General features: G+C 42.1%; 1 protein-coding gene across 1 annotated transcript; it reads left to right on the top strand.

Annotated features, from left to right (window-relative positions):
- Nucleotides 1-229: 229 nt before the first annotated feature.
- dcn (decorin) lies at nt 230-18,162 on the top strand. The gene is made up of 8 exons (XM_020092215.2): nt 230-634; nt 7,817-8,043; nt 11,051-11,163; nt 12,642-12,855; nt 13,931-14,044; nt 14,432-14,525; nt 15,536-15,674; nt 16,839-18,162. Exons 2-8 carry the CDS (start codon nt 7,836-7,838, stop codon nt 17,037-17,039), a joined length of 1,083 nt encoding a protein of 360 aa, XP_019947774.1. The 5' UTR covers nt 230-634; nt 7,817-7,835; the 3' UTR covers nt 17,040-18,162.
- Nucleotides 18,163-22,051: the final 3,889 nt, after the last annotated feature.

Below are 22,051 nucleotides of genomic sequence, written 5' to 3'. Positions count from 1 at the left end.
GGTGCTTTGTGTAGTGTCTGAAAGAGGATGAATGGCACAGTGAGTGTGAAAGAGGGAGAAAGGGTTTGTGTGCAGAGTTCTCAGCAAAGCTCCACACAGGACCTATCATTACCAGATGTCACAGTGAGCGTGGCTGCCAGTCCAATCACTGCTTTCTGCTTTAAACTCCAACTCTCTGCCTCTCTTCTCTCTCCTTGTTTCTTCTCTCTCTCTCTCTTTGCTCCCTCTCCCTGTCTTCCTTTTTCTGCACTCTCACTCACTCTCTCTCTCTCACTCTTTTTTTCTTCCACCCTTCTCCATTTCCAGCTGTTTTCGGAGCACGCAGCGAGAACGGGGGAAGTCCTCCACCAATTGTTTCGGTCCTGAGAGGAGCTCGACGGCTGGACCCCTCCCTCCTTCTGTCTCTCTCCTCTCTCTCCCCTCTGTCTCCCTTCCTCACTCGCCCACTCTCTCTCCTCCCCTAGTTGTGACAGAGCACACCTGCTTGATCTTGGCTGCACGCGCTCCGAGTCCAATTACCCCATAGGCCCTCGCAGCCACTTCACAGTCTCATCCCCCCACTCGACTGGATTTTTGGGAGTCAGGCTCATCTCGCCCACTTCTGCTCTCTTTGCCTCACTTTTACTGAGAACAGGTAGGTGAATCCTTTAGCTCCGCCAGAGCAAAAGTCGTGGTGTTAATGAGGTTCAAAATCAGGACTTAGGTTTCACTTTGGACTAATTTTAAAAGAGGGAGAGAAACATTTGCTAATTTTTTTTCTTTCTGCATAAATGCAAACATGACAGGATCTATTATTCATCATTTAAAAGTCACATTGCTTGCAGATGATTTATTTTATTTCTTATATATAAGATGCATTTGAGGATGTTTGATTCTTCATACATTATGTTGCTTTTACCTCTGTGCTAAGCTTTTCCTGTGTGCAATTGTTTGTGTGTCTCTGTGTGTGTTTGTTGTGTTGTGAATATTCCAAATATGTTGCCAGGTCTTGTTCCCACAACGCTCTTGGCTTTGTGATGAGAGACCTTAATCATTTCCAGTCCAATCTGCATGCAGCTCAGTGAAAAGACCAGCGGCTAGCGAAGGGGGTGTGGTGGGGCTGTTGATGCTGGTACCTCACCCCTCTGCCAAAAAAAACCTTATTCTTCTGGCCTAGAGGCAAAGTATCTCTAAAGTGTCCACCACTGAGTGCCATGTGATATTTTCAGTTTACAGTTTGCAGCTTTTTAATTTGTTGCTTTTTGTGGCAATTGACCAAATGAAGTGTTTGGACAATTGTTTGTTGATTGTTTGGATGTAACCCATATGGAGCTGCCTTCCTCAAGTGTGTTAGTTTTGTGCATGCACAAGTGAATTTGAATTGTTTTGCTTTCATAATGACAAGTGGTTGACACCCTGCCAGGCTGAAAAGTTAGATTTTCTATCTGCAAATCTTGCTTGCTTCCACGTTTATCTTTTCTTTTTGTTTTGCCCCTTTTCTCTTTTCTTTCTTACCCTGTGGCATTTGGATAGTCTCACAGAAATGAGGGGAAAGAAAAGCTGAAACAACCATGAGGATTTCTTTGTGTTGGTTCAACCCATTACTGCGTGACAAGACTTCTACTGGAGTAGCTGTTAGTTCTAGTGCCCCTGACACTTTCCACCTCAGTAGTTCATTTTAGATTGCATCCAGACCATTCTAACCCCAATCTCTTATCTGTCTGTTCTGGAGCTCTGTTCGTCTCAATATGAACCCTCTCTGCCCACTGTGGCGGTTGCTGCTGTGTTTTCACAGGAGCAGAACAGGACCCAAATTGCTAGGGGCAACTTAAAGTGTGGGTCTTTGAAGAGGAGATGAAAAAAAGCTGTACCTGGCAACACACAGTGCCATTAATCCCTTAATGGTACAGCTTCTTCTATCAAAGAGAGGTCTGAAGACTTCCCGGCAAAGCCACCACACAACTCTCAGCTAACTCATTACATCCTTACTGCCAGCAGGGAGAAAAACCTAATAAGGCTCAGCTGCAGCGAATTGCTCTGAGTGAAACTGAACAAGGGAAAAACTTGAGACAAACAAAATAGATTGAACTCAGAATAGAATAAAGGCTAAAAGGAGCAAAAACACTGTACAAACTTATACTCAAAGCAATGAAAGTACCTCACTGGTTCATATTTTTGAGTCAAGCTGAGCAGATGTTTAGCATTTGAACCAGGAATGAGTGAACGGAAGCATTGGACGAGACAAGGCCCAGATTTGCACTCAGGGGCTGCATTTTTTCCATCTGGACATCAACTCTTTGGGTCAAAAAGAGCAATAGAACAATGGAATTGAATGGACATCAGCCATGAAGGCTTTTTTTCTCCTCCTTTTAGCTCACTGGAATACAGGAAAGTTCCACATGTCAGTCTTTCTAGCCAACGTTTTAAGGGTCAGACAGTGAAAGAGAAATACCATAAGCTATGGGAGGGAAGGAAAGAGCTTTAATTGGGAGGAGGAGATGGAAAGAGAAGAAAGGGAGAGAGGGTTGGGCAGTTTGTCCACGTCTGTGCAGCGCAGACTGTTGATAATGGGACTGAGGTTGATGGCATGCCGACAGCTCTCCTCATGGAACGGCTAAACTGTGGCTTAACCACTTGCTCGCTTTCTCATGCTATGGCTCCAAACAACAGACGTGTTTTAATATTTTCTGATAAAGAAAAGATATTGATCAAAGGGAGTGTCTTTAGCATTCTTGAAGTCAGAAAATCCCATGCAGGCATTAATAAGAGCATGGATAGCTCTTTTCCAGCCACAACTGTGTCGGCCTCACCCCTATAACAAGAATGTTTTGGCTCTGAAATTGTTTGTTGGCCACGTCTTTGCATATTTTCAGATGCACATTCTCACTTACAAAATCCCCCAATATATCAGACATTTGCTGAGAATAATGACCACTGGCTCCTCAGACCACGGCCAAAGAGAAAACTCATAAAACCACGTTTCCTAAGAAAAACTTCAGCATTGTTATCAATCAGCCGTATGTGTCTGAGCATGTGTTTATGCAACCATGTGGGAGGGGAGCTCACATTCATTTGCTGATGGGTTAAAAGGGCCACACGTGTTTTAAATGTCCTGTGGCCTTGTAAATACCTTTCAGTGATTCATGGCTGACAGACGTGCAGCAGAGGTAGATGGAGGCTTGTGGATGGGTGGGGAGTGGGATGATAGCTGGTGTCTGCTTTATTTTTTCATCACAACATGGTTTCTTTCACTAAAACCAAAACCTGGTGCATAATCTGCAGATATTTGTAAAGTTTCACTAACGTGGTGGTCGTTCCAGCGTCTCGTTGATTTTCTAAGCTCGGTGATTTCAGTGAAAGGCCGTGACAAAGAGGAGAGAGTGACAAAGCAAAGGAGGGAAAATTACTTTACTCCCTCATGCGAGCTCTGCTTCCTGTCTGGGAATCATTAGTAATGCTGGGGCCAGACTTTGGGGGGAGGAAAGCGGAGGAAGGGAAGAGGGAGAGAGATGAGACAAAAGGAGACCAGAGAGTTGACAAGGATGCCGCCGTCGCCGCAGGAAATGTCACCCTCCGCCCCTTTTTTTCTCTGTCAGACACGGGATGATAAGTCGCAGGTTTCGGAGACCCGAGAGATGAAATACAAACCATTTACCACGTACATTTTTCTGGGATATGGTAGACTGCAAATCTTTTGGGAATTCAGACAAAAATTTATAACATCTGTGCTTATTGCTTTTTGATGAAATGTTCAATACCTCCCATCGTCCTATGTGCAGAACTTTCTGTACTTTCCTTTCACTTTCTTTAGAATGCTTTGAAACCAGCATTCACCTCAACATTCACCTCAACATTCACCTCAACATTCACCTCAACATTCACCTCAACATTCACAGTGCAGTTGAAGATGCTAAGTGAATCTTTTCACCAGTGATTGAAGTTCAGAGGAACATGGCACATTGCATTTCCAAGTAAATCCTGTTTCACAAAACATTACTTTTTCAGAATCAGGTCCAAAATAAAATGACCAAATTCATTGGATGCATCCTCCTCCAACAGTTACTGCTGCTCAAGCAGATTTTCCAATTTGTGCATGTTTGAGGGTTTTTACTGTGACATTTGTCCATTAGTAGGAAACTTGAACCAGTTATTGCCACATTTGCACTGATTAGTGTCAGTCTACTTCTTGTGAATAAAGCCTGTCCCATTTTCATCTTGTAAACTGGCTCAGAGCTGTGTTATGATGTGAAACTGGACGAATGAAGCAACACTGAGCTGACGCATTATGAAAAAAAACTTTATTTCAAAATAAACAGGTCAATGCAATTACTCTTGACATTGTAAATAAAACTGCTGTTTGATTTGTGCATATGTTTGATAATTGATACATTACAGTTGGTAAACCCATTTTAAAAAAAATAATATATATCAAAATCAAGTAATTACCATTACTTGATTATTAATTATTTCAAGAAATAACTCAAAAAATAACTTTCATCTGAGATGTGCACGAGTTTGAATAAAAGATCAGTTGTCAGCTCATTTTTTTTGAGCTACAGGATTTAAAACTGAAACCTTTTGTAATATTGAGGTTTAATTTTTTTTGATTTGATCACCAGGATTCTTCTGTACACTTCAAAATGATGAAGAAAAGAAGGACTTTTATCTCAGAACAGAGAGTTGAATCTTCTTTGAAATGCTGATACTGGCAAGATGTGGAGCCCACATGTTCAAGTCATGCCCCAGCATGCTGTGTTGACAGCCCTCTGGGTTTAGCATGTACACACACACACACACACACACTATGTTCTGTAGATTCTTCAGGGTGCGTGTGTGTGTGTCTGCATGTGTGCAGCCTTCCTGCAGGGCCTGTTGACACATTAGAGCAGATTGGTACTGAAGAAGTGTTGCCTGGGGCGCAGCAGGTTGTCTCATGCATCGTCTTCACAGGTGCATCCCTGCTGGGAAAACCTTTGGATTTAAATGTTTATTCAAAAGTTGCATTAGAATAAAAATGCTTTTTATGTATTTTGAATGTAGAGTAGCCTTTATCCTTGCATGTTACATTACTTCGCAACTTTAATGATTATAAAATGCCATTAAAGCCCTCCAGCCCCATACAAAACCCACAGACGCAATAATATTTATGCCACAGTTTATTCTGCAGCTGCATTTAAACATAGTTAATTAATGTCCCAAATAATAATCCCTGAAAATCTCTCCCATTCCTTTCTCCTGGTTTTGTTTCAAAATGTTGTTTATTGTCATGATCAACAACTCCTGCATCTAATGACAAAGTAATAACTCTTCTATTTGGATTAATGATGCAGCCATTAAATGTTCCCAGAGCTTAGTTTGAGACTTCTTCTTCGTGCCTGTCTGGCTGACATTAAAAGCTGCTGAATCATTTATAGACAAAGACTGATGGATTGATGGCAGGACACATGGACCCTCTGAGATCCTATATATCAGGGCTCATGTGCTTGTATATCTGTTTATGTGCTCGTGGTCGTGGGTCAGAGCAGGGAGATGCGGTTCAGCAATGAGCAGCGAAACCTTCTGTTATTTTCTGTGCATCGCTGCTTCTTCAAGCAGAGCTGACGCTACACAGGCTTTGTAGATAATCCTGAATGTTTTACCCTGCAACATGTGCCAGATGTGAGGAGTTCACGACACCGGCAACACAATGAAAGCTTGATAAACTGACTCCCAAATACTTTTATTGGCAATGAACATATCGTACTACAAGACGAGCCCAACCCATCTGGCATCTTTTCAGGATAAAATGAACCATCAAAAGCATCTACAAGCACTGATGGACCCAAGAGCGCTTGAAGTCGCTGAATCCAAAAGAACGGCAAAACATTCCTGCCAAGTCTGCAGACAGGGTTTTGGTTGGATTGAGCTTTCAGCTGAGATACGAGAGTCCAACAGAGCCAAGATTACTGAGTGTGTTGAAGGCTGGAACAGTGTGTCCTCTGGATCTACTGTACGTACAGACCAGGGATCTGTCTTTCAGCGCCTCCCACTATAGAACATTCTCCATGTTTCCAAGTGGAAAAACTGCTTCTAGACATTAAACATTGTTGTGACACAATTCTAGGCTCAGAGTTCCGACGCATGAAATCACCCTATTCTGTGTTTTCCAAGTTTTTCTACTTCATAGCAACAGAACAAGAGCAACAAAATAGAAATATTAAAAGGCGAAGATATCCCATCCAACACAGGTCTCCTCTGAGTTGAAGTGATTTCAAGTTCTGTCATACTGTATGCGAGCACTGTAACCACTGGCCTGAAGCTGTACAGTGTGTCAAAGCGGTGGCTGTTTTGTGGACGAGGACTATAATTACAGTTTGTGTTGAGAGAGTCATTCTCAGCCGTGATCCTTGTGACCTGATGTAACCCGAACTTGTATAATTCTACATCAGCACTTCTCCGTCTCTTGCTTTCTCGCTTATTCTCCGAGAAACGGACCACGAAAAACACGTACATTACGTAAACGTAGAAAGAACTATGTACAACCTGCTGTAGACTTAAAACATGAGCTTAATTCTTTATCCCCAGTTCTTAAAATACACAAATAACACACAGTAAATGAAGATGTACATCATATGAAACGGTACAGAATGACTTTTGACTACCATGGTTTTGGGTCAGTTTCATCATCCTAGTCATAATGTTCAGGTTAAGGGCTGCTGCAGACCAACTGCTCCCAAATCATTTGTTAGCAGCCGCGGCTAAAATCCGCCCTTCAATTATTGTGGCACCGAGAGGGAAGCAGCAGCTTTTGGCTTCACGCTTGACAAGCAGATTGCTAGGTCTTTGAGACTTGAGTGTGTATTTGTGTATTTGTGTGTGTGTGTATATGTTAAAAGGTCAGGGAGTTTTGCGTGGATGTACAATCTGGATTTGAATTTGTGTTTGGTTCAAAAGGGTTGTGGTTGGGTTTAGAAATAGATGACTAAATGAAGAAGCAGGATTCTCCCACTCACTCTGGACGCTTGCCTCTTCCTTACTGTATCTTCTGACACACAATGACACCATGGAGTTCTTGGCAAACACATTTTACAGACATTTCACAGATGCAGGCGACACCTTCTTGCTCTTTCGACCTCATTTGGAGCCAGAGTCTGTGCAGTAGCCATCGTGGTGTGGAGCTGCTGTATCAAGGACCCGGCGCTACATGTGCTTGACCAATCACGAGTCGGTCTCAGCTGTCGATCATGAAGTTTAACCTCATTTTTAATAAACGATTAACACACAGTGTGATAAGAAAAGAAAAAAAAAATTCAGCTTTGAGAAAAATGTATACATTATTTTATTTTTTAGCTAAAAATGATTGATGATAAGTTAAGTAAGTTGTGAACCACTTATTGGAGACAAACCAGAAGTACACCAGGAGTGGCATCACTACTTTTGGAAAAGCAGTCTTGAGTTTCTGTTTGTTTTGTCTTATAAAAAAAAAATCCCTAAACTTCTCACAGAGTTCTGTTTTGGCTTCGCACCAACCTCTGCTCTGTCACCTTTGACCTTCTGCTGAAAAACAGCACTGTTAAATAGCTTATTAAGCCGACCTCACTAAATTGTTTCACCCAAGTGTTTATCTCTCCAGCCCCCAACCCTTCACCTTTGACCTTTGCCTCTCTGGACTTCATGTCAGTGTCTCTTGTTCTGTCTTTGAGTCGCTGCCACGCTGAAAATCTATTTTTCCCTCTTTTCTTTTCCTTTGGATTATGACAGTAAATCAGAAACACATAGTTACTCAAAGTAGTTTACAAACTAATCACAGACAGACTGTCTCCACGCAAACCTTTGAACTGTGTCCTCTCGTCCTCAGGCTCCCTGCTAGCAGCACCATGAGGTCGGCCTGTCTCTCTCTGCTCCTCGTCACCGCCTGCTGGGCTCTGCCCTTCCGCCAGTCTGGCTTCCTAGACTTCATGATGGAGGATGAGGCGGGATCGGGTGATATAACTCCAGTTTTGAGCTTCCCTCCCATGCCTGATGGACCCAAGTGCCCCTTCAGATGCCAGTGTCACCTCCGTGTGATCCAGTGCTCTGACCTCGGTAAGAAAAGACAACTGTATGGTCCCATTTATTTCATTTGGTAAACATGCAAATTCCATTTAAGTGTACAATTGTAGATGATTAATATTATTCAAAATTTAATATTCAAAACATTAAATCAAAGATTAAGGAGCTCCAGTCTGTCCTGGAGAAATCATCAGGGTGACATAAAGACAGAACAGATCCCACACACTATGTCATAGACTTTCATTTCATCATTTATACCAATAACTACAATTTTAATGTTCCACATTTTTTAGTGGTTCATTAAAAACACTGAGTCTGCGTCCAATGTGAAAGTCTCTGGCTTTACAAGCCTGCCTGTCTCCGCCACCCACCCTAACTCACGGGGTCATTCCAGGGGTGTATTATGTTTTGCATTAGACTCACGTCCCCCAGAGTACATGACACCAGTGTTGATAAGTTAAATGCTCCCAGATGTGAGTCTTATTCCACTTCCTGTAACAATTACAGTATTTCCTCTCTCTTGGCAAAATGTTTTTCGAAAACAACGATGAAGATTAAAGGTTAGCCCGGAGAGTCTTGAAACAAATCTTCAAATGTTCCAAAACCTGTCTCTGAATGTAACGCTTATCCGCACGTCAGCTTTTTGTTCCAGGAACAGTCACAACAGTTTACTCAGTTGTGATTGTCGAAGTTTGGAGTTGATCAGTTCTGTTTGTTTAACCTGATGTATAGCGAATACAAGAAGAGCTTGAGTCATCCCATAAACTTGGCCACAGAAACGTCCCTGACCTCATTTATTCTTGTAGGTTACGTACAGCCACTTCTCAACACAGTAGGGTTTGGCAGTTTTTTTGCTCAGCCTTTGTTTGCAAAGGGAGGGGCACAAGCTGCGAGGAGACAGATGAAGATGAGGGGGCTGACACAGATGGACAAACTGGGAGGATAAGATAAAAAGAGAAGACATGCACCAAACTTTTCTCTGAAAGTCTGTATGTGGGATCGCAAATGACTGAGTCAGTTGTTCTAGAAATTTCCTGGAACTTTTCCTGCCAACATCATCATAAAATGTCAGAGTGAGCCCATGTAAGAATACAAAGTGGGTGTTGATGTTTCTGACACGCGATCTCAGGAGAAAGATGCTACAGATTCAGGACACAGATGAGGCGAGGATCATAGAGGATGTAGACAGACAGGTGGCGGAGGAGTCAGAGCGACAGACAGTTGGAGTTAGTGATGTGCAGGAAAAGATTGGTTCCATTACATCAGCGCTGCTGCCGGGGCCCCAGCCATCAGCAGCAGCAGCAGCAGCAGCTCTCCCCCAGAGATGCAGCTCATTGGCCAGATTCTCAACTTCTGCATAGGCGATGTCGGCCCCACTCCTCCATCTGTTCCCCAGACCTGCTGGCATCCACGCAAACACACACTCGAGACACACACAGGAACAAACATGTGCATTTATTTGGACACACACACCCAGACCTGTGCAAGGCAGAGTCTGCTCACCATCACACACGGATACGTGTAGCTCGGTTTTTCCCAGTGCATCTGCTTCTGGCAGGATGATTGAAGAGAAAACTTAGCCCAAGTTCAAATGAGTTGTGATTACATTTCCTGTTGCGTGACTCAAACAACAGCTTTTTGTTCTTTCTTAGAAATGTAAAGTTTACTCATGTGCCATTAGACGGATTGAAAAATCCCGATTTTATGTGATTGTGTAAGATGTGCAGTCACATCCACCCACACTTCTGGATGACCCACCAAAAACTCCAAACTCACTCTAACCTATGAGGCAATCAGGCCTTAACGTGACGTCTTCACTGGGCCAGAGCACCGGACCAGAGCAGGATGTTACATAAACACAGAAAGAGCTGAAATCAGTCCTGTCTAGTCCAAAGCAATCATTCGCCCTCTATCCCAATTACTCTCTTTTAGAATAGAACCAATCAGGGTAATATTTAAGTAAAATCCATTCACCAAAAGCATTTACATATCTTTAATTTCACTGATTCCACACACACGTTTTTACAGACCCATTTAAAAGCTGCACAATGGCAAGAATACATCTGCAGAAAATAATTCTAGCTAATTGGTTTAACTGAGACAAAATGGAGAACAGATTATACAAGAATATTCAAAAGTGCAAAGGCTGAGAGAGTCTGACCGAGAGAACAATGAGAAATGTCAGTGATAGCATAGAGGTACGTAGTGCGGTGCTGTAATGATGGTGGTGACCACAAACAGCTGTGATGGTTTATGGGTCATCCACTGCCGAGTTGGACGAGCTGACAGAAAAACAAACCTTGCTGAAAGCAATGTTTGGGTGAGCTTTAACAGAAGTCCTCACGAGCTCTTTGGACAAAACGTTAAACAGTTTATTCTATCCTCTTCCTCTGAAATGTAAACTGCACATCATGAATCTCAGTGTATTTTTTTTGTGTTACCACGGATGCCTTAAAGCACACACAGTAACTCCCAGCTGCCTTCACTCCGTTTTTAAAAACAGTCCCGTCAGCCAAACAGACTTTCACTACAGATGCTATTTTCTGTGTCACATCAGCCATGACTACCACAATTCAAGTCCAAGCTAAACGAGCGAGTGTTCGCTCAGTGTCCAGGTATGCAGGCGCTTATGCTCACTCTGAAGGAAATTTGTTTTAAGGTCCATTTTGACCATTTCTGCCTCAGAGCACATCAAAATGTTATTAGGTCGCTGAAGGACTTCACCATAAAACCCACCATGCATAAGACCCTGTCATTGAGACTTTGTGTAGCGTGCTACACTGACAAAGCAGACCTTGTTATTTCTGAGTGTTTCTACTGTAAATGCCATTTAACTCAGTTTTCTGATTCTGTCCATATGAGTTTGGGTTCACGAGAGTTTAAAAGAGCTGAAAGTCTCAGAAAACCTTTTTAAAAATCTGAAGTACTTCTCTACAGAATTTATTTTTATGCTTTAATAAACAACATATTTAGTTTAAGTTTAGACTTTACCGCACAAACAGTGGCCCACATTTAACCAAACAATATGCCTCATCACCAGGTCTGAAGGCCGTTCCTGAAGACATACCTTCCGACACCACCCTGCTGGACCTGCAGAACAACAAGATCACTGAGATCAAGGAGAACGACTTCAAGAACCTGAAAGGGCTGCACGTAAGAGACGTTTTACTTTCCGTCTGCAGAGCTGCATGTGTGTTCACTGTGTTACTGCCAAGGAGGATATGGTTTCACCCCTGTCAGTTTGTTTGTGAGCAAGATTTCACGAAAAACAGCTGATCGGATTTCCACGAAACTTGGTGGAAGGATGCAGCACGGCTCAGTGGAGAACTCAGTGAATTTTGGTGCAGATTCTTTAACACTGCTATAGATGGTGCGTCGTTCCCAAAGAATAAATCATGGTTCTTAAAAGAAAATCAGAAACATTCACAGAACAGATTTCTATGCATGTTTGATATTTGGTGCAGCTTGATTGAATTCAAGGAGACTGTTGGCAGAGGTTTGCACTCCACTGAGTGCCATTCTAGTCACTAATGTTATGTAATGTGGTCTTATGTAACCATTACACTCACTGCAGCCTCTCTTCATTATGAAAACCGGATGATCACCATGAGAATAAAACAGATGCAACAAGAGAAACCGAGAAATATACATGTGTGTTTGTGTGTGTGTGTGTGGACAGATTGTAAGCAGCTGAGATAAGTGTGTTGCCTAAACACTGTCAAACAATTCACAGCTCGGAGAGTAAATCCAATCGATAACCATCAATCATCTTCCCCCCGAGTTCTCTCCTCCTCTTCCTGCCCAACACTCCTGTCCTCCCAGCTTTACCAGAAGCATAGAATCCCCCAGTCACCAGGTGCATGGAAACTATTCACCCATACGCCGTACAGTCTCGCAGCCCCACACCTCCAAACTACTGCAGCTTTCGTGCTCGCAATAAATACCTCTGTCTGACAGCTGCGGCTGTTTCCACTGTAATGCAACTGGCCTCTCAAGGGGAATGGACCACATACCTTACGTTGGCTTGCTTACACAAGAGTGGAACAGCAGGATTGGGATTCCTCTGAAAATGCATTAACTTAAAGTAGCCTCAAACCTGGCCGTCCATTTTAACAAAGCAGACACCAGGTTCGGGTATCATTGAGCCGCTGAGCTCCAGATGTTTTGTTTAATCTAATTCGGAAAGTGCATATTTTCTACAGTCTTGTGGTGCTTTTTGCAGCAATGATTGTTTCTGAGGGGAAGAAGTGGTTCAGATTCCATAAAATTGGGTTATAAACGGTGATGTTAACAAAAAACAGACTGGATTTGGAAAAAAATCTGTAAACTAATACCCAGAGTTTTGACTCCGCCACATTAATCCATTAAATGTTTAATGCCGGACTTGAATTTATCTTTTGAGTAGAGATGTTCGGATACGATTGTCCCCCCCCCGAAGTAGGTTCGAATACCTGGATGTTGTGTGTCGGCCGATACCGAGTAACAATCTAAAACTATATGGCATATTGCTAGTGCTTTCATCTCTATCCCTCGCCATTTTACTTGTGGGACTTTAGTTAACGCTATGGTACTGGAGATCACGATCACGTTAAACACCGATATCTCGTCTCTCTTGTATTCCTCTAATATAGGCTCTGATTCTGGTGAACAACAAAATCACAGTCATCCACGCCAAGGCCCTGAGCCCTCTGACCAAGCTGCAGCGTCTGTACCTGTCCAAGAACATGCTGAAGGACGTGCCCGCCAACATGCCCAAGAGCCTGCAGGAACTCCGCATCCACGAGAACGCCATCACCAAGATCAAGAAGGCCTCCTTCCAGGGCATGTCCCATATCATCGTCATGGGTACGGGATTAAAAACACTTCCTGATGTGCTTAAGAATATTTGTTTGGATAGTGGAAAGGGTTGACAGAGAGGGGGATATTTTCCAGTAGTACATCACATCCTCTGAGGAACTGTATGTCCAGGATCTCTGGATGGAAGCTCAGCAGGAATGATACAAATATTTACTCAGGGTGAAACCAGTGTTTTTCTCTGAGGTTGGTTCAGACAAGGACATCTGAATGAATCGTGTGACCTGTTTCCACCACAATAAATTTACTGGGAACGTTTTTTGTTTGTTTTTTTTAACTCTACCTGTGTTTTAACCAGAGGAACCAGGGTCTAGATTTATTTTTAGGGCCTCAGGACAGACGTGTCTGGGGACTGCTCAGATATTTTCAGTCTCTCTCCATCTCAACAAATCGTCTCGGGTCTTCAGATGTGACTAATGGGAATTCATTGTCATAGCTGGTTCTGTCTTTGGGCCTCATATATCCTGGACTCTTTGGTGAAAGGAGTCCTCCGCCGAGTTTACAGATCAGGCTTCACAAAGAACTTGCTGCTCGTCAATGAGGAAATCTTTTACAACACTCCATTATCAGCCTTCGTTCAGTGTTGATCAGAGCTGCTCTACAAAGACAAACTCCCAATCAGGTGTTGAAATAAAGGTTTATCAATGAATATCAATTCTCAATGGTTAATGAGACTCATCCACAAACACAAGTAGAAGAAAGGTTTGATTCTGAGCGTTTCACTGCTGAGGCCAGATTTCCACAGCGTACTGTACCTCTGACTTTTCAAACTTACAGTTCTACAAATTAAAGTGGTAAAGTCAAAACAGCAGGGAGTGAAGAAAGTGTGGATTTGGTCACTTAGAATACAATAATGTGAGAATCATGATCCCACCGTGACAACTCTGGGAATCTGCTCTGGAATCTGTGTTTCAAACACAAGCTTTTCTCTTGCACAAGACTTTGTTTACTCGTGACTCAGCTTCCCGTAACACACCAGGAAGGGAATTAACTCCATAGATGTGATCCATTACTGCTGTTTTCTTCTTTCTTTCTGTGGTCTCAAGCGCTTCTTTTCTTTTTTCAGAGCTCGGGTCCAACCCTCTGAAGAGCGCTGGAATCGAAGCCAGTGCTTTCTCTGACCTGAAAAGAGTCTCTTACATTCGCATCGCAGACACGAACATCTCAGAGATCCCCAAAGGTACGCGGCTGATATCTTTTTCCACAAAGAATTTGGCTTTATCAAGTTAAACTCGGCCAAAAACAACAATCTCCTTTCAAAAGAATGCCCGCATGGATTTCAGTCTGCAGTAAAACAAAGGGCTTAAAGTGGAAAGAAATTGCTGCGTAATGATTCGAAACAATCCCCTCTCACACCACATGTGTTTAATAAAATGATTCATGTAATGAGAAGTATTTTTAAAGTAATTTGATTTGAACTTCAACGTCTCAAAAACAAATTGCGATAACAATAATTTTCTATGTAAACATGCTTCCATCCCTTTTTTTAAGCGACAATGATAAAGAGGAATATTTCCTGAGTCATCTCTCAGTGTTTGACTGTGATCTTTGTCTCGGGGGTTGTCAGGTCTTCCCAGCTCTCTCTCTGAGCTCCACCTGGACGGAAACAAAATCACCAAGGTGACAGCCGACAGCTTCAAGGGCCTGAAGAACCTGGCTAAGTACTGAAACTTATCACCCTCTTCTCAAAACGTTAATCCACGTCAACCTTACGATTTCCTTTTGACTTTGACTTTCAGCGTCTGACCTTCCTGAACTGTGGCAGAATAATTCCACATTAAATTTACCTTTGTTACCGTTAAGTGATGTCTACCGGTCTCGATTGTCATCATGTATTACATTGACTGAAGAATTGTGTGAAAAAGTGTAACTGTCATTACCACTGTGTGCCCTGAATGTTCTTGCACAACGTAACTAGTACAAGCAGATCGAGCCCAGCAGGTGAGAGAGTAATGCTGAAGTGTAGATCAGTTGAAAATAAATTATAAATCATCGAAAACCAGTTTGACTCCAACATTCAACAAGACAACGTCTAAAACATCAAGAATTCAAAATGGAGATTGGTGTTCTGTCACAGCAGTCACTGCTCTGGTTGGGGAAACTGGAAATCATGAGGAAAATGAAGCTGAGCTATATTTCAGTTCAGTGAGTGAGACGACGCCAGTTAATCACTCACTTTGTTTTCTGTCCATTAAAAACCGTTTAAACTGCTCAGACTCGGAGCCAAACAGAGTTAATTACTTGAGGCTGCAGACGCTGCTGTTGTTCAGCAAAGTTTCTGTGGTGTTGCTTTTGATTCCTAATGAAATCTCAAAGGTAATTTTTCATATGTTAGTGTTTTGCATTATGTATTTCTTGTGCTGTTTATATCATCTGACAGTTTTCCACTTTGTGTGAGATGTTTCAGTCTCACTCAGGAGCCGGCTCTGCCATCAGCTTTCGTCTGATTTACTCTACAACAAAACCTAAACAGTAGTTTTTGGATAATCAAAATAACTGGTTTGCTCATTAAACTGGTTTAAGTGTGTTTGTAAGATCATGAACATGAACTACCAGAACAAAGATGTGTCTCTGTTGCAGCTTGAATACGTTGATTTGTCAGAAATTGATGTGACAATCTCGTCTTCTTCTTCTTCTTCGCACACGTCTGATCTTCTGACTTCTCCTGCAGACTGGGTCTGAGCTACAACGAGATCAGCTCTGTGGAAAACAGCACGCTGGCTAACGTCCCCCACCTGCGCGAGCTGCACCTCGACAACAACATTCTGACCAGCGTCCCCCCCGGCCTGCCCGACCACAAGTACATCCAGGTGCGGCGCCCGCTCCTTTGAATACACAACATGATCACAGGACGATTGTTGCAACCATTTCGTTTCTGCAAATCACAGTCATGTTGCTCATTTCATTTCCTGAAGTCTGATCACACACAGCTCATCCTCCCTTTGCTGCTTTTGCTTTGTTTAGCTTCTCACTGCCCGATCACCAGTCATCAAATACGTCAGTAACAAACCTCACCTGGATTGATTTACTTTGTTTACTGAGGAGAGTGTCGGGAGCTTCTCGTACGATGTATCACAGTGTTTGGCAGAAGAGAAAACAAACCTGATTCCAGATCTTTTAACTTAAGCTTCGAGTAAACATTTATTAACTGGTGTACCAGTGTGGACGAGGAAATAGCTCCCAGCAAAGTGTTGGAATATAACAATGGAAACAGAATAAAACAAATCTAAAGCTGATTTAAAAAATAACCTAAAACATCATTTAAACAGTAGAAGGTTGAATCTCCTCTAACCAAGCTGCATATCTTTGTCACGTTGTTGTTTCGGTTAGTTTTTATTTCACGTTGTAATTTATGGAGCGGATTAAAGAGTTCAGTTTGACGAACGTGTCCTGTTGTCTCACCCACGTGGTAGACGGCCGTGCGTTTGATCTTCCTAAGAGACTCCAGCTTCTTATTTTAACTACAAATCTACAAAAGTTTTGAATGTTCATGTGATCTTCTTACACTCTCAGCCTGTTTTGTGTCTTTGGTATTGTTCCATTGGATATGATGCCAAATGTAATTCATTATGACCTTTCTTTGTGTATAATTTTGGATCTGGTGGCGTTGCACTCGACTTTTATTGTCTGTGTCGTTGAGTTTGTGGCGCTTTCCGTCTTTTGTTCTTATTTCTAGGAGCTTTCTCTTCCCCCTCACTGCTGCGTGTTCTCCCTGCTCAGCTGCAGGATGTGTTTCAGACGCTCTCATGTTCATTTACGTTTTTTTAGATGCTCCTGTTTTTTGTACGTGAAGCTTCAACTCTTTGGTATCTCAGAGTCTCCTCACACAGGAAGTCCTTTTTTCTTTTAATCAATGTTTTCAGTGAAACATCCTCCGTCATTATTTATTTCCTGACATATTATTATCTTCTTTATCTGCCATCCAAGTTCTCGTCAGTGATGGAAGATTGTCATTATTTAAATCCTTCCTCTAGGTGGTCTACCTCCATGTCAACAAGATTGCCGCTGTGGGAACAGAGGACTTCTGTCCCCCTGGCTTCAACACCAAGAAGGCCATGTACTCCGGCATCAGCCTGTTCAGCAACCCCGTGCCTTACTGGGAAGTCCAGCCGATCACCTTCCGCTGTGTCTTCGACCGCTCCGCCATCCAGCTCGGCAACTACAGGAAGAAGTAGAGCGTCCCGCGCGACCTCTGCAAGGAAGTGTGTGTTTGTAAATGAGTGTGTGAAAGTTTTGTAAGCGTGCGTGTTTGACCGCAGCCCCACAACACTGACCCCTTACCGACACTGCCTCCCCCACAAAACGATGATGTCAATAACTCACGCACTCGTTTCAAAACTTTAGTGGACATGGACCTCAAACACAACATATCATTTTTATTATTTGCAACAGTAGTACGTACACGGCTTACAGCAAACACCAGCATACGACGGTGACGCTCTCACTCACAGCACGTTCACAGTAGAACCAGTTTAGCAAACGTTAACGAAATATGTTCTCACATTCGCGCCACAGCATATTTATGTGCTTAATATGTTGAAATTCAGAGATGAACCCAAACCAAAAAGATTTGAAATCTGTCTCAGTGGAATATAACATATTGCTGTTGTATGTCCCAGTTTTTTGACTATTCTCCATTCTGACTTGTGAGAGCGCTGACCTGTAGAGCAGGCAGCAGGGGGTCAACTTGTGTTTTACCTTTAACAGCTGGTGTACTAGAATGTACTAGATATCACCTGTGTACTAGGAACAGCATCCAGAGTGTAAGATCACCACGCTGCACTCCAGGAAAGAAACAACTCAACGTTTCTATTTGTATTGTGCTCAATTCAAGTAGAGATAAAAGCAACCGTGACTTCTATCACATTGTGATTTCTTGTGTTTACTTCAGTGTTGATTTAGTTCTGGGTGTCCCCCTCCCCCCCACCTACTACCACCCCCCCCCTTACCCGTTCTTCTCCCTCTGTGTGTCGTTCCATTTAAAAAAAAAATTAAAAAAAGGTGAAAATAGCTTCTATAAATGTAGAATAAACCATGTATGTTTTAAACAGAAGCCATTCCCAAAGATTTATATGCATGCTCTTATTTTTTTTTTCCTTTCAACTTGAACCTGGTGCTTTCTGAAATCTCTTGTTATCGCGTGTATGTACGTCTTAATGTTTTCCTGCCTTTTATTTCTTTTTTTTTTAAGAGTTTGGAGGGTGTACGTGGACTGGCATGCCCACAGCACTCATACTGGTATGAATGTTGTATGTATAGACGCTGTATATAAATGCTGTATAAAAAAAAAAAAAACAACCTCTCATCACTTAAAGGCACAAGCACTTACCATAGCGCAGACTTAATATATCAGCAAATATTTTTTTTCTTTCTCCGGAGCAGGGGCTCCAGCTAAGGTGTCCTGAACAAAATAAAAGTACTAATGGAAAAAGTAGCAGTTTTTGATGGATGGAATGAGCAGACGTTGCATAGTATGGATGATGTGAATGGATATTTGTGCCCGCAGTCACAGGGTGGCGACGCGGGAGCTACAGCACAAATTAGCACAGCGGCCTCCTGGGAAACAAGGTCAAGAGGAGGCACAGGTAAAACGCACACAGGTGAGAAACCGTGACACACAAGAAACACAAAAGAGCTTCATTCAAACAGGGGGCGTATCAGTGAAGGCTGTGGTGATTGGCTGATTTGAACGTGCGTGTGCAGTTTGGTGCTTATCCAAATATAAATCAGGATCTAGAGAATTCACACCCAAACAACAGATATTCACTTTAGATGTTTCACAAAGTCGGAACACCTTTCAGCTGCACGTTGAATTCACGCTGGCAAAAGAAATCTGGCTTTTTATACATATTTCAGCTTCCAGCCGAGCCATCCATCACGTCCTCTCCTGTCAGACGCTTTGAACAAAGCGCTGGGTTCTTGTCATCTGGTAACAATAACGGCACAGATGTTACGACACACCAGCGAGACCGAACTCCTCCATCCGGTCAAAGATACAGCTCCGGTTCTTCTTCTGCGTTCGGCACATTACAGGTGTTCGTTTCACAGGAATCGTGTGTGTGTGTGTGATTAACCTTTTTGAATTTGATCAAAACAGCATTGTAAATGAAATCAGTGACAGCCTCCTGTGACAGAATCCCAAACTAGAATCTGGTGGCTGGTGCTATTCCCAGCATGCATTGGCCAAGAGTCAGGGTCCATCACAGGATGTACTGTATATACATTAACAGGGCTTATATGCGTCTGTGTAAACAAATAGACAGCCGACGCATTCAGTTTAGAGCCTGCAGTCCCTCGTGTCTATGGTTTGTTGGAGGAAACCGGAGCTCCCTGAGGAAACCACACTGACACACAGACAACACACAAACTCAACACACTCCGGCAGGTTCAACAATAGGACTTGTTGCTGCACGGCAACAGTGTCGGTCACTGAGCCGTCCCACCACCACATTAATCAAGACCACTCACTTGAAGGGTTCACTTCTACTTAGCTCTAATTCATATCGATGGGATTTGTGGACCGAAGTGAACAAAAATATTTGCACAAGGAACATTTCTGGCCCGTGAGCCACCAGTGATTTATCGCCCTTCAGTCATTTACGTGACTGTAATGGGAAACGTTTTGGTTAAAGAAAAAAGACGGAGCTCCCCGGAGACGTGTGGTGCTGGAGACTTCTGAAATATGTTGTATAGAAACGATGATCGTAAAAATGTCGATTTTTCTTTATTCTCATACTTCACTGTACGGTACATTTATCTATAATTACTTATTATTATTACTATTATATTCATGTATTTATTTATTAATATGGTTGTCTATATAATAGGAACAACAACAAAAACAAAACAATTGACCAAGAGGGTGTAGGCTAAATCTGAACTTATAATAATGATCAAAAATATAATAATCTTTATAGCACTTCTGAAAACAGCAGCAAAAAGTGCTTCACAAATAAATAAAACACACAAGTACACATGCATAAAAATAACTAATGAATGAAAACTCAGATATAAAAAGATGAAAACACTGAAATACAATAAAATAATAAAAACTAGAATTAGGTCAAATCAGGAAATGCTGCACAATGAAAGCACATTTAAGTTTTGATTTAAAAGAATCGGATTTAAATTGATTTAAAGGAAGGATACACATGACTGCACATAACTTACTTATTAACATCTCCAACACAAATACATAAGAGCCCAGTATCACAGTAAATCCTAAATGATGTATCAGTGATATAATCATTCATCAGCGTTCATATTTATCTACAACTATTTTTAAACAATATTTGAAAACTGAATTTCATTAGATTCTTTAAATTCACACTCAGAACTGTTCATATGACAAGAGATTGGAAATGTTGGAGGAAAACAAATAGATTAATCATATTCATTCTTTTATAAATAGCCCAGGAGGTACATGTGTCACGTATGGCACTCCACACAAAAACTGCCCCCTTCACTTAAAACTATGACTCTGAATCAAATTACAATTAATGCAAAAATAAAAATAGAGCAGCTGGTGTGACTGAGGTCTTTAGACTGAAAAGAAACGAATACATGAAAAAACCTTCTTCATTCTATAACTTACTATATTATTATTATTTTACCTTTAAATCATCACCCTGTAGTGAAACGTGTCACTTGAATGTGAGAATGAATTAAGAAACAATTGAAAATAAAGAGTCTCTTTAGAATCGGGAACATTTGAAAGTCAGACTCTTCAGCCTCTGATGTGACTCAGGTCTTGTGTGTTGTTTTTCAGACTGAAAAGCTTCAGTGTTTAAACTCTGGACCTCATCCCATCTGTTGCCCCCTGGTGGTGTTCATCAGTACTCCTTCTTTATATGCTATCTCTCTCTCTCTCTCTCAATGCAACTTGACCCCCTGGTCTGATCTGCTGCACCATCAGCACTTGGAGTTCTAGCTTTAGGCTCTGTGCCACTGTCTGTGTGTGTTGTGATTTAAGTGTTTAACGTGCCGATGCCGGTGTGTCCCTGCGTTAAGTTGTTGCCTTGTGGCGCTTATGCAACCAACGTAACCTGAGCTGCTTCCCCAAGTCTGAGTGCTGAGATCTCTCTGGAAAGCAAATGTGCAGCAGATTCAGGCAGGAGGTTATTTTCAATCTGTGAATCCTGACATTCACCAAACAGTCTGCGCATTTTATTGCTGTGTATGTAACATTTTATATCCAGTAGACCCGTAATTAGAAACTATATCAAATTAAACTTTATTTATATAGAACCTTTCATGCATGTTAGTGCTGCACATATGATTGACAATGTGATAATAAGACAGACGTGGAAAAAAGAAACAAGCAAGAAAAGAAACAATTCAAAATAACTATTTGAGATTAATGCATGCAGTAAATAAATAAATAAATAAAAATAAATTCAAAAATTTAATGCGTATAATAATAATGGCCAGTAAAAGTGTGGAATAAAAATCTAAAATAGAAAAAATAAAGAAGTTGAGATAAAAGAGATACAGTGAGAATAAATAAAGTAGTTAATGATGAGAAATCAAAATGTGTAAAAGGCTGTTGTTCGTCAGAAGCCAGACTGAAGGGGAAGCTTTGTCGACAGACTCCGCTCCTCTGGCAGATACATGGGAGCCTGTGACTCAGGTGGCAGTGAAGGCTTGAGCTGATCTTCTTGGTGCCGGTCGACTCTTGTGGCACATGGGAGTCAATGCGACCGGGTGAGAGAATCACCCGGCCTGCCGGGGGATGAGAGCTTTAAGCGCTTACCACCCGACCGCATGGTGGGAACAGAAGGTGGTGTCTGGGCAACGTCTGAGATTTTATTAGAAGCTTCTGTGTGTCCGTGCCAGGACGTCTAAGAATATCCCTGTTTGCTAATATGCTTGCCTGGGTCTCCATCTGTGCACCTCTGTCGGAGCGCGTGCATGAGTATCTCAGTTGTAAAGTTTTTTCTCTGTGTGATGTTGACACGGATGATGGTTTGTGCAATTTCCCACGTGCCAGATCGTCTCGTGTGCCAGTTCTTACCTTTCATGTTCTGATTTACAGCGTTTGCAGTGTTGCTACTTGTGCCGTAAATCACACACGGACAGTTCAAGTTATTCACTTGAAGGAAAAAAGATCAGATGTTGTTTTTAAAGAACCTCCACTGTTCAACTGTGACATTTCACCCCCTTTTTATAGTGTCAACAACAGAAACTT

Source organism: Paralichthys olivaceus, chromosome 23, assembly GCF_024713975.1.
Source record: "Paralichthys olivaceus isolate ysfri-2021 chromosome 23, ASM2471397v2, whole genome shotgun sequence".
NCBI classification, from domain to species: Eukaryota; Metazoa; Chordata; class Actinopteri; order Pleuronectiformes; family Paralichthyidae; genus Paralichthys; species Paralichthys olivaceus.
The sequence above is the reverse complement of the archived record's forward strand: the minus strand, read 5'-3'. Positions and strand labels throughout refer to the sequence as shown.

Excerpts from the sequence above, each read along its gene's own strand:
- dcn (XM_020092215.2), top strand. The coding sequence starts at position 7,836 with ATGAGGTCGGCCTGTCTCTCTCTGCTCCTCGTCACCGCCTGCTGGGCT. Across the intron at positions 8,044-11,050 it reads GATCCAGTGCTCTGACCTCG|GTCTGAAGGCCGTTCCTGAA; the intron begins GTAAGAAAAGAC and ends CCTCATCACCAG. Across the intron at positions 12,856-13,930 it reads GTCCCATATCATCGTCATGG|AGCTCGGGTCCAACCCTCTG; the intron begins GTACGGGATTAA and ends TTCTTTTTTCAG.